The sequence below is a fragment of the Podarcis pityusensis genome, assembly GCF_964106645.2.
Source record: "Podarcis pityusensis genome assembly, chromosome: 18".
Lineage (NCBI taxonomy): Eukaryota > Metazoa > Chordata > Lepidosauria > Squamata > Lacertidae > Podarcis > Podarcis pityusensis.
Window position 1 is genome coordinate 1899176 of NC_138043.1, and position 15658 is coordinate 1914833.

Here is a 15658-nt window from a genome sequence, read left to right on the forward strand (position 1 = left end):
GAGGCAAATGTATCAGCCAAGGAACCTGGCAAAGAGGTAGCTTCAGAGGGAGTAATGTAAAGGTAAAGGGACCCCTGACCATTAGGTCCAGTCGTGGCCGACTCTGGGGTTGCGGCGCTCATCTCGCTTTACTGGCTGAGGGAGCCGGCGTACAGCTTCCGGGTCATGTGGCCAGCAAGACTAAGCCGCTTCTGGCGAACCAGAGCAGCGCACGGAAATGCCGTTTACCTTCCCGCCGGAGCGGTACCTCTTTATCCACTTGCACTTTGAGGTGCTTTTGAACTGCTAGGTTGGCAGGAGCAGGGACCGAGCAATGGGAACTCACCCCGTCACGGGGATTCGAACTGCCGACCTGATCGGCAAGCCCTAGGCTCTGTGGTTTAACCCACAGCGCCACCTGCATCCCTTTCAGATGGAGTAGGTCTTCTTCAAATAAAATAATAATACAGTCATACCTCATGTTATGTTTGCTTCAGGTTGAGCGTGTTCAGGTTGCATCCTGCGGCAACCCAGAAGTAACGGAACGGGTTACTTCTGGGTCTCACCGCTCGCGCATGTGCAGATGCGCAAAATGACGTCATACGCATGCGCAGAAGCGGCGAATCGAGCATGCGCAGACGCAGGTTGCGTTCTGTTCAGGTTGCAAATGGGCCTCCAGAACAGATCCCGTTTGGAACCAGAGGTACCACTGTAATAATAATAATAATAATAATAATAATAATAATAATAATTTTCCTTTAGGATCACACACAAACAGACACACACACACACACACACACACACACCTTGGTGGTACCTTGGTTCTCAAACTTAATCTGTTCCGGAAATTCCGTTCCAAAACCAAAGCGTTCCAAAAGAAAGGCTTGCTGCTTTCCCATAGAAAGGAATGCAAAACGGATTCATCCGTTCCAGACTTTTAAAAACAACCCCTAAAACAGCAATTAAACATGGATTTTGCTTTCGAACGAGACCGTTGATCCACAAAATGAAAGCAATGAACAATGTACTGCAGTCACACAATCGATCCATCAGTAGCTGGACTGGGTTTCACGCAGTCGCAAAAACAAAATGAAAAAGAGCCACAAAAACAAAAACGCAAAATAAATAGGGAAAAAAGACAGACCTCAGCATTACATTCAAAACGGAGCATGTTCAGCTTCCGGAAAAAGTTCGCAAACCGGGTTTGCGAACTTCCTTCCAGGTTTACACCCCACATAAATCACTCACCAAGTCCCAATCTCTCTCTCTCTCGTTCTCTCTTCCTTCTTCGCTCTCGCGCCTTCATGGCTCTAACTCCCAGCTTCTGCTCATCCTCTGCTATTTAACAGCTTGCGGGATTTGGGGGAAGGGGGGGTTGTAAGCGAGGGGCACGTGTCAAACACCGACCTCTCCCCCCCAACTTTCCTCCTGCACCCCTCCCCAAATCTAGTAGGAACTTAACCAGAGCTCAGCCAAATTTATATATATATATATATATATATATATATATATATATATATGTGTGTGTGTGTGTGTGTGTGTGTGTGTGTGTGTGTGTGTATACCGATATATATATATATATACACACACCTACATACATATTTATATTTATATTTATATTTATATTTATATTTATATTTATATTTATATTTATATTGGTTTAAAATACAAACATACAACTAGGGTAGGTATAACAAGGTTAAATAAAAATAGGGGGGGAAACTTCACGACCTAAAAGCAAGAAAAACATATGAAAAAAGGAAACAGAGAAAAAAGAAAAAAATAATGAAAAGAAAACCAAAGATTTATACATCATGTCCTTCAAATAAATTTTTTTTTTTTTTACAAGAAACTTCCAATCGTTCTCATTATACTTTTTCTACCGTCATGGTATTATCGCACAGCTTTATTTTGTATCCTTTTCCTACTAAGATATTTGTTACATTTATTTAATAATAATAAATTTTATTTATTTCCCGCCCTCCCCAGCCAAAGCTGGGCTCAGGGCAGCTAACAAGAATAAAATAGTACAACATGTAAATAGTATTTAGCGTTCGCAAGTGTCATTCCAGCTCTGCTAAGGCGGTGTTATTCTTGCAATGCAGTCTTACATATTCCTTAAATATTTTCCATTCTTATATTATCTTATAGAAATAAAGTAAATAATAAAAAATCAAAAGGTTTAAGGAAAAAATTAGAAAAACGTAGAAGTGTACAAAGACTTAACGGGACACCGTCTACAAACCTCGTTTCACTGAACTATTCAATTACTTCTCGTTTCAGGGATTTTCACGGTATTTGATTTGTTTTATGTAATTTCTCGGTTCCGTGAGTGTCTTTTTTCTACTTTTGACATAACTACTGGCTCAGAGCGGTCTTTAGGCTTTCCAAGGAGTAAGGTTCTCTGAGCATGTAAAAAGATCACCATCACCACCACCTCTCTCCTGTCCATTTTAAAAAGAAGAGTCACTGGACAGGTATGAATGAATGGATCTACATTTGCGTCAGCCATCAGCCGCAGCAATAAAACAACAATATGACATACGAAGAATAGAAATAAAAAGTCAGTTATATACAATACATTTTAGGGCTTTGAATCAATAGTGGATCTTATTCTGATTGCCCCAGCGACAAACCTTGCCACCTTTGCTGTCACCTGCTCATCTTGATCTGCCAAGGGAAAGGACACTGGGGCAGTGGCTGGGCGACCGGGAATGGACGATAAAAGAGGGGTGATATTCTCATTCCTCAAGTCTTTATCAAGAGGGCAAGGCAGAAGGGCATGCGCCACCGATTCGGGACTGCCGTCTCCACAGGGACGTTTTTCGTGTGGGGTCTGTTGGAATCGTCCCTCAAGTCCAGACGAGGGCATCTTGCGAGAGTAAAAGCACGTCTATATTTTAGAATTGCTCGGTTATGCAGATCGGGTGCCAGAGAGTGGAAATGGGAAGAAAAATAGTCATGCCATGGGCAAAATTTCCTTATTGTGGCCACGCTGTTCTGACGCTCGATATCATTTAGGTAAAGATAAAGGGACCCCTGACCATTAGGTCCAGTCGTGGCCGACTCTGGGGTTGCGGCGCTCATCTCGCTTTACTGGCCGAGGGAGCCAGCGTACAGCTTCCGGGTCATGTGGCCAGCAGGACTAAGCCGCTTCTGGCGAACCAGAGCAGCGCACGGAAACGCCGGTTACCTTTCCGCCGGAGCGGGACCTATTTATCTACTTGCGCTTTGACGTGCTTTCGAACTGCTAGGTTGGCAGGAGCAGGGACCGAGCAACGGGAGCTCACCCCGTCATTGCGGGGATTCGAACCACCGACCTTCTGATCGGCAAGTCCTAGGCTCTGTGGTTTAACCCACAGCGCCACCCGCGTCCCGGCACTGACAAATTAAACGGTTTGCTTTACTAAAACCCAAAGTGAGTAGCTGCTGTGGTGATAAACCACAAGAGTGAAGTTTCTGATAGACCATTTTGGTCCAGGTGCTTTTGGGATCTTGCAGCGCTAGGGATATTAGACCGGGGGGGATTTGAGTTTAGGCAAAGCCAGGACAGCAAAACCTCAGGGCCCCTAATCCTGGCTCACCCTCTTTGCTGAGGGATTTTGCATTCGGCGGCTGGGGGGTACAGGGGCAGAAAAAGAGATGACTTCTTTGCTGGGGACACTAACAAGGTCTGACAAGCGTGGAGAGGGCTTGAAGAGACGATTTCCTCCTAAGCCAGCATGGGATGGTCAAAATGCCACCAAGGCACCGGGAGATGTGGAAGCCCACAGATGTGCAAGCAATTGGGGAAACCACCCGGTTTCGGTGGAGGGTTCGCAAAGAACACCTCCCTGTTCTGTGCGATGATGCTTAGGACGGAGAGGACACTGCCTGCAGACTGGCCAGAGTGGTGCATGCTCCGGTTATCTCCCGCTTCGACTACTGCCATGCGCTCTCCGTGGGGCTGCCTTGGAAGGTGACCCAGAAACTACAACTAATCCAGAATGTGGCAGCCAGACTGGGGACTGGGAGTGGAGACCATATAACACCGGTCCTGAAAGACCTACATTGGCTCCCAGGACGTTTCCGAGCACAATTCAAAGGGTTGGTGCTGACCTTGAAAGCCCTAAATGGCCTCAAAGGCCCAGTAAAACTGAAGTAGTGTCTCCACCCCCATTGTCCAGCCCAGACACTGGGGTCCAGCTCCGAGGGCCTTCTGGAGGCCCCTTCACTGAGTGAAGAGTGATTGTACAGGGAGCCAGGCAGAGGTCGTACAGCCTGGGAGTCATTTTGGACTCACTGCTGTCCATGGAGGCGCAGGTCAATTCTGTGTCCAGGGCAGCTCCATCTGTACACAGGCTGAGACCCTCCCTGTCCACAAACTGTCTGGCCAGAGTGGTGCATGCTCTGGTTATCTCCCACTTGGACTACTGCCATGCGCTCTCGGTGGGGCTACCTTGGAAGGTGACCTGGAAACTGCAACTAATCCAGAATGCGGCAGCCAGACTAGGGACTGGGAGTGGAGACCACCTAACACCAGTCCTGAAAGACCTGCATTGGCTCCCATTGGTTTCCGAACACAATTCAAAGTGTTGGTGCTGACCTTGAAAGTCCTAAATGGCCCAGTAGACCTGAAGGAGCATCTCTATCCCCATCATTCAGCCCAGACACTGAGGTCCAGTTCCAAGGGCCTTTTGGCAGTTCCCTCCCTGCGAGAAGCAAAGTTACAGGAAACCAGGCAGAAGGCCTTCTCAGGGGATGGAACACCCTCCCATCAGATGTCAGGGAAATAAACAACTATCTGACTTTTAGAAGACATCTGAAGGCTGCCCTGTTTAGGGAAGCTTTTAATATTTGATGAATTATTGTATTTTAGTAGTTTTCAATGTTTGGTGTTTTTAACATTCTGTTGGGAGCCGCCCAGAGTGGCTGGGGAAACCCAGCCAGATGGGTGGGGTATAAATAATAAATCATTATTATCATCATAAAATTCTATGTGCCTATCAGCTTGCTTTCTCCCTCCCTCTCTATCCCAAGTTTCTTGTGTGTTGCATCGTTTTCTTTCGATTGTGAACTTGAGGCCTGGGAGCATCTTAGGAATTGATTTTTCTTTCTTTTTGTAAACCTCTCCAAAATAAGCTACAAGATGCACAGGTGCCAATAAAGAAATGAATTTAGGCAAGTGGCAAGCCAAAAATGTGAACATCAGCGGCTGATTTTGCCACACTAACTTCCATGTCCGGATAGTGCCATCGAAGCAGGCCATGCGTTCATTTTTCATGGCTTTTTTTGGTATGTGGTTTGGCCCAGAAAAGGACCTTTGCACATGTTCTTTGGGTGGAGAACTAACTTCGAGGGAGAACTGAGCTTTGGGGCTCACAGATCTGGTCCGGAAACAGTGGATTCAAGACGTGCGCATTGAAACAAGCAAACATCGGCCCCGGGTGCAAATAGTAAAAACTGCCCAAAAAAAAAAATTAGTTAAGAAGAGCACAGATGTGCTCAGGAGATCAATGGCTTTGCACCCTTCGGACGTCACTCGCTAAAGAGCTTACCTCCGTCCTCTAACCAGCTTCCCGATTCCTGATCGATCTGTTGGCTCACTAAGCTCCCCCACCCCACCCCCAAAAAACCCTTCTTCACGTGCCCCATGCTTTTGGCTGACCGTGCAACCCCCCCCCCCCCGCCCTCCCCTACAATTTGCTCCGGCTGTCCGGGAACAAAACGTAGTTTTATAGGAATGAAATTGCCTTTCAAAAGGTGGGATCGATCACTCCCGATCACCCCTGACCCCAACGGCCTCGTGGCTGCGCGGAGGGGGTTAAGCTGAACGAAAGGGGTCTGAATGCTTCGCAGCGGGGGTTCCCCTCTAAAAAACCCCACACCACTGGGACGGTGGAGCTGAGAGATTGCCCCCTTCCCAACTGCTAGCCTTCTGTGAATCAACACGGCTTTCTACAGTCCTGGTGGGGACATAGTGATTCCCTTATGTAGAAGGGCTGTGGGGCTTGGGGCTTTTTTAAGTTTGGTGGAAAGGCAAGGACGAAGCGGTTTATAAAAAGGATGCACCGCCAAGTAGCTACAGAAAAGGGCTTTTCTCCCCCTCTCCTAACACTAAAACTCGCAGACTATCCAACGAGGCTGAACTGCTGGACGGTCCAGGCCAGACGAAAGAATCGCAGAATCGTAGGGAGGGATCCTAAGGATCGCAGAATCGTAGAGGGTCGTCAAGTGTAACCCCCTGCAATGGAGGATCATCAAGTTCAGAGGTTCCCAAAGTTTATTCCGAACTTAAGAATGAAAAGCGTAATGCTGGTGGTCAGCAAAAGAGGTTCAGACTCTCTCAAGGCAAATCTTTAAAAATGTAGTATAAACACCGACAACTGGGAAACACTGGCCTGCGAGCGCTCCAGTTGGAGAACAGCCTTTCCCAAAGGTGTCATGGGCTTTGAAGACACTCGAACTCAGGACGCAAGGGAGAAACATGCTAAGAGGAAGGCACGCTTGGCAAATCCACACCGGGATCAGCTCCCACCTGGAAACCAATGTCCCCACTGTGGAAGGACGTGTGGATCCAGAATCGGCCTCCACAGTCACTTACAGACTCATTGTTAAAACTGTGTTTATCGAAGACAATCTTACTCAGCTACGAGGAATCGCCAAAGAATAATAATAATATAATACAGTGGTACCTTGGGTTACATACGCTTCAGGTTACAGACTCTGCTAACCCAGAAATAGTACCTCGGGTTAAGAACTTTGGTTCAGGATGAGAACAGAAATCGTGCTCCGGCGGCGTGGCAGCAGCAGGAGGCCCCATTAGCTAAAGTGGTGCTTCAGGTTAAGAACAGTTTCAGGTTAAGAACGGACCTCCGGAACGAATTAAGTACGTAACCAGAGGTACCACTGTAATAGTACTAGATTCAGGTAGGTAGCCGTGTTGGTCTGACGCAGTCGAAATATATATAAAAATTAAAAAAGTGTCCAGTAGCACCTTATGAGACCAACTAAGTCTGTTCTTGGTATAAGCTTTCATGTGCATGTTGGTCTCTAAGGTGCTACTGGACAATTTTTTTTATTTTTTATTATAGAATAGTAATTATTGTTATTAGCCAAATATCACCTGATTGGAGATGAGCGTCCGAAGTTCCTGGCTGCAAACTGAAGCAATCTTCAAATGCAGCCACGGAACCGGCAAACTAAGGACGCTTTGATGGTGATTCCAAACTTGTAGCTGGAAGAGGGGATGGGGAGATGAAATGGGATGCTGAAACCACCACCCCCCCAAAAAAAACCACTGAACCGGTGGTCGATTCAGTGAGGAGCTTTCGACTCAGGGACATTTCTTTGCAACGCAGCCCCCTTCAGACGTCACGAGGGGCAAACGGGTTGTGACAGGTCCGTCGATATCTCAGCGGGAGACTCTCAGCCAGCCACCCTCCCTGCTTCTGTGACTGTCCATCCCACATTTGCCGGCCAAAAGGAGCTTACAAGAGGAAAATTAACCGGAGAAGGGGTTTTAATGAGGCTCAGCACCGTGATCGATAGCGTGGACAATGGGAGGCTCTGGCGTAGGGGTGGCGATCGGGGGCTGACCCCCACGAGGAACCCAGCCAGGGGTGCAAACAGGCTTAAAATAGGCATGTTTAACGCAGCAACGTCTCCATCGCAAAAAGAGCCGGCTGGCTCTGCCTGACCTCTGACCCCCACCTCCCGCAGGCGAGATGCCAGAGTCGACGGCCCAGTGGGTTTCGAGATCCGGGCTCCTCGAGCGAGTTGGGAGGCGACGCGCCGGGTTTCCAAAACCGCGCCCGTTAAGAGAGCAGCTTTCCTCCCAACGCCGGAACTTGTGAAGATGTGATGGAGCTGGAAGCTGGGGGATGCAGGGGAAACGAAAGGGCTTCTTCGCGCCGTGCAAACTATGCCGGAGCGAGAGAATGCAAATAGTCCAAACTATGGCACTCCTTTCCATTCTGAAGGAAATCAGCCCTGAGTGCTCACTGGAAGGACAGATCCTGAAGCTGAGGCTCCAAGACTTTGGCCACCTCATGAGAAGAGAAGACTCCCTGGAAAAGACCCTGATGCTGGGAAAGATGGAGGGCACAAGGAGAAGGGGATGACAGAGGACGAGATGGTGGGACAGTGTTCTCGAAGAGACCAGCATGAGTTTGACCAAACTGTGGGAGGCAGTGGAAGACAGGAGGGCCTGGCGTGCTCTGGTCCAGGGGGTCATGAAGAGGCGGACACGACTAAACAACAACAATGGAACTCCTGCGAGAGAATGCAAAAAGTGAATGCATTTTCAGCGTGGGGTTGAAGCCTGCACCACCGATTGGTTCGCCTGTCGTGACATCATAGAATGCTCATCCAACGGTGTAGGAGAATGAAGACAGGAAACTGCCTTGTAGACTCTCAGGAGGGAAATGGCTCCTCTTAATAAGATAAACCTCCCTCCTGTGGTTATCTGGGATATATATCCCCTATCTAAGAAGAAGCATTCGGCTGTCTCAAGAGAGACTGCGTTCTTCCAAGTTCTTGCACGCAGAGCTGGTACTTAGACCAAGTATTGAGGAAACCCAAGACCCTCTCTGATTTAAACTTGAAGGTTTCTGGCTTTTCGCAGGTGAAACATTCGGCAAAGTTGTGGCCTTTCAAAAATAAAATCTCAGAATTATCCACACACACACACCCCTTTATCCCTGACACACTCTCCAGTAAGCAGAATAACACACACACACAGATAATCTCTAAAATAACCAATCGTGCTCACCATAAATAGCCAGGATTTTTTATTTATTTAAAAAAAAACCATTTACAAAATAGTGTTAACAGGTTTTTACCAGTTCTGCATATACAAAGTCTACAGCGCCCGTTTTTTTTAATCAACTGTACAGTGTTAACAAAACAAAGGAGATCTGGGTCAGCTGCAGAGGTGGTCGACCTGTGCTAAGGTTATTATTATTATTAATAATAATAATAGGGTTTTTTTCCCCCCAGGGGCAGAGGAGACTTGCTTTCTCCTCTTATTACCCTTGAAGGGAGGGAGGAAGAGGGCAGATTGGGAGCTGCAAGAAACATGGAACTGGTATTTAAAGGGAATGAACGGGTTCCGACGGCGTTGGGAAACATTTGAACTCTTTAGGCTCTCTCCTTAAATGAAAATTCGGGGGACAGAGGAGGGAAGTGTTTTGTCAGCTAAAATAGCTTGTAGTGCAGAATCGTCCTCTTGTTTTAAATAGATAACCAACACCCCCCCCGCCCCACCCTGTCTTCTAACTTGCTCTGTTCCTAGAACATTGTTATTTACACTCACGGATAACTGAGCGCTTGTGAATTTGAAAAGGTGGATTCAACCATCACCCCACTTTCTGTTTTACGCCAAGGCAAATATTTCCACCTGCATCTCCCCCCCCCAAAGCGAGCTGGGTTAAGTTTCCCCACGGGGCGTTCACAGAGCAGCGATTAGCAATTATTAGGAAGAAGCGTTTCCTAGTGTTTTTTAAAAAGTCGTGGCTGAGCTTGGAGGTTATGTGCGATATACTCTGAAGGGTGGAGTTCCCTGGACTTGCAGTTGCGAAGGCGGACGAATCGTAAGAGTCCCTGCAGCGACTCTGCCACGCTCACGCCCCGTTTTCCACCCTGGAGGACTTGCGCAACTGCCGATGCAGGGTCTCAGGTGGCGAACCCGTCGTGGGAACGGCTGCCAGCCCCTTATCCGGGGCAATTCTCTGCCTCGGGAAGGAGTCCGACGATGCAGACAGCAGAGACCGGGGGGGGGGCCGTTGCGCTGGGAGATGGGGTGAGGGGAACCCCCTCTTTGCAGGGGGGCCCATTTCCTGTGGGTCAGCTGCACCGAAGGCCCCAGTGCTCCTGGTGCGAGCGCAACGCCCTGCCGTACCCACGGCCGGGACTCAAACGTATATCCATGCCAGCAGTTCTGCTGCCCTGCCAACCGCACGCCGCCTCCGCCTTCTCCCCTAGGGTTGCAGGTTTGGAGGCAGCCCGCTGCCGGATCGGAGCCTCTGCAGCTTGCCCGAGTCGCCACAGCCGACTTCCCGGCATGCGGCGGCGCACAGGGGACCCCACGTTAAGTCCCCAAAGGAGAAGCTAGATTTCCGTTTTTCGAGGTTCGCGAACGGGACGGGGTTTCAGGGAGTTAGGCGCCGCCCAGATTTTATCCTGGAGTTCTCTGGTGGGCCTACCGCGCCACAGGTCGGGGGGGACGGGAGGTTGCGGCCAGACTCGCGAGGTCACACGCTTTCTCAGTGTGACTGCAGAGGAGTGGCGGTGCCACCAGCAGCAGCTACGCAGGGATACCTGCGAACACAGAAGGGGGGGTAGGTCCAGGCTCCCAAGAGGCTATTATTGTTATTATTATTATCATTATTGCACTGCACCAGTAAAAGCGGAAGAGGCGAAGGAGGGAGAACGGCGGCGGCCCCTCCTCTATCACCGCTTCACTTTCGCGTCTTCTTTGATCTTCCAGATCATCAGTTCCATGCACGCCCGGGCGTCCTCGCTCGAGTCGTGGCCTTCCACTGCCGGGAAGAAAAACAAAGAGAGAATGCAGGAGGTTGTGACTCATCTTCTGGGGAAGTGGTGGTCAAACTCGGCCCTCCAGCTGTTTTGGGACTACAATTCCCATCATCCCTGACCGCTGGTCCTGTTAGCTAGGGATGATGGGAGCTGTAGTCCCAAAACAGCTAGAGGGCTGAGTTTGGTCACCGCTGCCTTGGGGAGATCAAAGAGGGACTTGGAAAGATGGGAAGGAATTGGGGTGGGGCGGATCAGGACAGCAATACCTCAAGGACCGCCTCTTTCCATATGGACCTACCCGGACGCTGAGATCATCTTCTGAGGCCCTCCTTCGTGTGCCTCCTCCTCGAGAGGTACGGAGGGTGGCAACACGAGAACGGGGCCTTCTCTGCAGTGGCCCCTCGTCTGTGGAATGCTCTCCCCAGGGACGTTCGCCTTGCGCCTTCATTATACACCTTTAGTTGCCAGGCAAGAACGTTCCTTTTTAACCAGGCCTTTGGTTGACCTCAACGACATCCTATACCCTTTTAAAATGTGGCTCTATTGGGTTATTGTTCTTATTTTGATTTTACATATTGTGATGTTTTCTGTGAACCACCTTGAGACCTCTGGGTATAGGGCGGTATATAAATTCAGTCAATCAATCAATCAATCTTGGCCCTTGGCTCTGGGACCTGTGTCCAGGCTGAACAATGGGGGTGGAGACGCTCCTTTAGGTATATTGGGCCGAGGCCATTTAGGGCTTTCTAGATGAGCACCAACACTTTGAATTGTGCTCAGAAATGTCCTGGGAGCCAATGTAGGTCTTTCAGGACCGGTGTTATGTGGTCTCGGTGGCGACTCCCAGTCCCCAGTCTGGCTGCCGCATTCTGGATTAGTTATAGTTTCCGGGTCACCTTCAAAGGTAGCCCCATGGAGAGCGCATGGCAGTAGTCCAAGCGGGAGATAACCAGAGCATGCATCACTCTGGCCAGACAGTCTGCAGGCAGGCAGGGTCTCATCCTGCGTACCAGATGGAGCTGCCCTGGACACAGAATTGACCTGCCCGTCCATGGATAGCCAGGAGTCCAAAATGACTCCCAGGCTGTGCGACATCTTCCTGGCTCCCTGCACAACCTCTCTTCTCGCAGGGAGTGGACCGCCAGAAGGCCCTTGGAGCTGGACCCAGGTGTCCGGGCTGAACACTGGGGTTGGAGAGGCTCCTTCACGTATACTTGGCTGAGGCCGTTTAGGGCTTTCAAGGTCAGCACCAGCACTTTGAATTGTGCTCAGGGACGTCTTGAGAGCCAATGGAGGTCTTTCTGGACCGGTGTTATATGGTCTCGGTGACCGTTCTCAGTCCCCAGCCTAGCTGCTGCATTCTGGATTAGTTGCAGTTTCCGGGTCACCTTCAAAGGCAGCCCCATGTAGAGCGCATGGCAGTAGTCCAAGCGGGACTGTAAGGCTGTTCCTTTATGGGAAGGAAGGGCACTGGGGTGTGTGGAATTGGAGCTGTAGGACTTTAGAGAGGCTGGTGTTTGGCGGTCAGGGCTTTGCAGCTCAGGAGCGGAGAGGGCGGAAGGCGGACTGAAGACCCCGAGGTGCCACCCCACGGATTCTCCCTTGCTCCCCATCCCGCCCCCCTCCAGGCGCCGAAATCTCACCGCTGTCCTGGATGATGCGCTTGAGGTAGTCGGCCATCAAGGTGCGCAGCGCCCGCTTGTAAGGCAAGCCCAGGCGGTGAGGGAAGACGACAGCCGTGTCCACCACAGTCCCGTGGATGAGCTGCCGGGAGAGACGGACGCAGACGGGGTCAAAGGGTTTCCCTTTCCCCCCAAGTACTTCCGCTATGTTCTTCTGCACTGGTGGAAACCCTCGCGCCACCAGGAACGCGTCTTCGGACCCCCCACTTGGGCCGGGCAATGATCTGGCTGTCAACTTTGCGATATCATCGCTGGCTAAACATCGCAGTAGACTGATAGATTGCGAGGCCCGAAATAAGGACCAGGCTATGCAGAGGCATCGGCTGGCTTCGTGGTTTTCCCCGTGGCGTGATTTTTGCATAGCCAGGGCTTTTTTCTGGGGGACGGGTGGACAAAGGGGTACGCATACCCCTAAACCTTTTCTGAATCTAAGTTTGGCCTCATAGGAGTAGGGAAAAGAGAGTACCCCTAAACAATATTTTTTTTTAAAGAAAGCACTGTGCATAGCACATTCAAACATCACGATTTGCGATATATCGCCAGGCCAGAAGTGATGAAACCTGATTTCGCGATATGTACATCAGAACGGTTTCGGACGACATATTCCCCAGCCCTAGACCCCCCCACCCTCACCCCTTGGCCTTTAAATTTAAAAGCTGTTCCCACCCTTTCAGATAGATACAGCAGTGGTTCGAAACCAATTTGTAAGCATCTCTAAAATCCTGATCCCCCCCCCCAACATATACAATATTTTCCCATGTATAAGACTGTTTTTCCCCTTAAAAATAAAGTCAAAAATGTGGGGGGCGTCTTATACACGGAGGCCATCTCCCCCCGATTTTCTTAAATACCCCAAACTAGTAAAGGTAAAGGGACCCCTGACTATTAGGTCCAGTCGTGGCGGACTCTGGGGTTGCGGTGCTCATCTCCCTTTACTGGCCGAGTGAGCCAGCGTCCAGCTTCCAGGTCATGTGGCCAGCAGGACTAAGCTGCTTCTGGGGAACCAGAGCAGCGCACGGAAACGCCGTTTACCTTCCCGCCGGAGCGGTACCTATTTATCTACTTGCACTTTGACGTGCTTTCAAACTGCTAGGTTGGCAGGAGCAGGGACCAAGCAACGGGAGCTCACCCCGTCGCGGGGATTCGAACCGCCGACCTTCTGATCAGCAAGTCCTAGGCTCTGTGGTTTAACCCACAGCGCCACCCGCGTCCCCTCCCCCAAAATAGGGGGCATCTTATAGACAGAAAAATACGGTAATTCTTATTATTCAAAAAGTGAGCTCCTATTCATGTGGAGGAAGCCTAAAAGGCCATTCACTGCTAATAACTCATTCTCGAATTGGCCCCCTCTCTAAAAATCAGATTGCCCCCCTGTGGGGCATGTGTGTTGCAAACCAGGGAGATAGAAGCTATGCTTTGGAGAGTTTTAGCTCTGGGAAGAAACCAGGATGGAGGATATGGTGACGGGTTTGGGGTTTGTCCGTAGGACTGGGGGGTGGAGGACGGCGATGGGTATGGGGAATACCTGCCTGATCTAGCGCTGCTCAACTGCTTCAGTCTGGATGGGGTGGGAGGCAGAGACTCCTCTGTTAAGCCGCTCAAAGGGGGGAAACGACCCCAGCCCACCCTGCGGCTGATACATCGCTGCCTGGCTTTCCCCAGAGCAAGCAGAACGCAGAACTGCCCCACCGGAACTGTCCCGTTACCTTCAGCGCAAACAGGTCGCTTTCCAGGCTGTGCCCGATCAGGATCGTGTCCGAGCTGAACATGCTTAGGAGGACGGCTTGGACGTCCCGCAGGGTGATGGAGGCGTTCTCCAGGTCCGCCTCCGTCACGCCCGAAAACCTGCGAAGGCAAAGATCAGCGCCGTCAAACGGATGGGAATACTCGCCCTTGCGAAGGCAGTCGTACAAAATTGCCGCTTGAGCAAGGCGTTGATGCGTTTGAATTCTGGTGCTGGAGGAGACTCTTGAGAGTCCCATGGACTGCAAGAAGATCAAACCTCTCCATTCGGAAGGAAATAAGCCCTGAGTGCTCACTGGAAGGACAGATCCTGAAGCTGAGGCTCCAAGACTTTGGCCACCTCATGAGAAGAGAAGACGCCCTGGAAAAGACCCTGATGTTGGGAGAGATGCAGGGCACAAGGAGAAGGGGACGACGGAGGACGAGATGGTGGGACAGTGTTCTCCAAGCTACCAGCATGAGTTTGACCAAACTGCAGGAGGCAGTGGAAGACAGAAGTGCCTGGCGTGCTCTGGTCCAGGGGGTCACGAAGAGTCGGACACGACTAAATGACTAAACGACTAAACAACAACAACAAGGCATCTCCCGGCAGCTCTTTTGAGCAGAGATGGAAAGAGGACGCTGTCCGTCCCCCCCGACGAAGGAAGAGGAATTGCGACAATGTTAAGGGGCTCTGCGGAAACAGCAATACTCGCGGGAAGATTAAGAAACCAAGAAGAATTTTTATTTTTATTATTTTTATTATTTATACCCCGCCCATCTGGCTGGGTTTCCCCAGCCATTTTGGGCAGCTTCCAACAGAACACTAAAATACAGTAACCTATTAAACATTAAAAGCTTCCCTGAACAGGGCCGCCTTCAGATGTCTTCTAAAACTTTAAGAAGGAATGGGAAAAATTCTTTGGCAGGGTTTGATGAATGCTTGTAATGTATTCAGAATTAAGGTTAAAAAAATGGATTATTTAAGAAAAATAGAGAAAATAAGTGAAGCAGTTGGAAAAAAGATTGATAAAAATGTTAACTATGAAAGGGCAGAGGGGAATTGAAGGGTTCAGGGAATCCTAAATGATAATGTTGATGTTTAATGTTTGAATTTAAATTTGCAACGTAAAACTCAATAAAAAAAGATTTGAAAGAAAGAAGAATGAATGGGGGAGATGCGTGGATTACCTAAAAAATTACTGCGAACAATTAAACACATTAGCAGGATTAATTTAAAAGCAAGCAGTTAAAAGCTGGCTTTGGAAGAAATGTAGAGAGCGACAAACAAAATGATTTAAGGGGAGGACGCAAGTTTTGAAAATGCTTTTTACGAGAAACCAAGGGGGGGGAGGGAAGTCAAAACAAGTACGTTACGTAAATGTCAACCAATGATGATTATTGTCAAATTTGAAAACGACAATGCAATATATGTATGAAAACAAACGGAAAAATACCCACTTTTAAGAGTTATAGGCTAGTCTCCAGCTCTCCCTTTTTGTAAACCTGCAACTTACTCGCATTTGACTTGTGAGCATTCAGCTTTAAGCGTTTGGCAAAATAGATAATCATTGAAAAGAGAGCGGAAGGGGGGGGGGGAGAGAGAGAGAGAGAGAGACAATCCTGCCTGACATTGAACCCAGTGTGTGTTTTGACTATATGTAATTTTGGCAGTGTCCCCAGAACGTACAGGCTATTTGAAAGACCGTATGCCCTCATACAAACCTCTCGTATTTTCTATGTTTTTAGCTTTTCCC

The 15658-nt window shown here is 49.4% G+C and overlaps 1 protein-coding gene across 2 annotated transcripts in view; it reads right to left on the reverse strand.

The window, feature by feature from the left end:
- Window positions 1–8953: 8953 nt before the first annotated feature.
- The window catches only part of REXO1 (RNA exonuclease 1 homolog), a 38148-nt gene continuing 31443 nt past the window's right edge, over window positions 8954–15658 (reverse strand). For both annotated transcript variants that reach the window (XM_080988748.1, XM_080988749.1), the window contains exons 14-16: window positions 13886–14024; window positions 12141–12261; window positions 8954–10499 (exon numbers count right to left, since the gene is read on the reverse strand). In XM_080988748.1, the coding sequence (XP_080844874.1) occupies window positions 10411–10499; window positions 12141–12261; window positions 13886–14024 (349 nt within the window). In that variant the 3' untranslated portion in view covers window positions 8954–10410. The remainder of the gene's footprint in view (window positions 10500–12140; window positions 12262–13885; window positions 14025–15658) is intronic.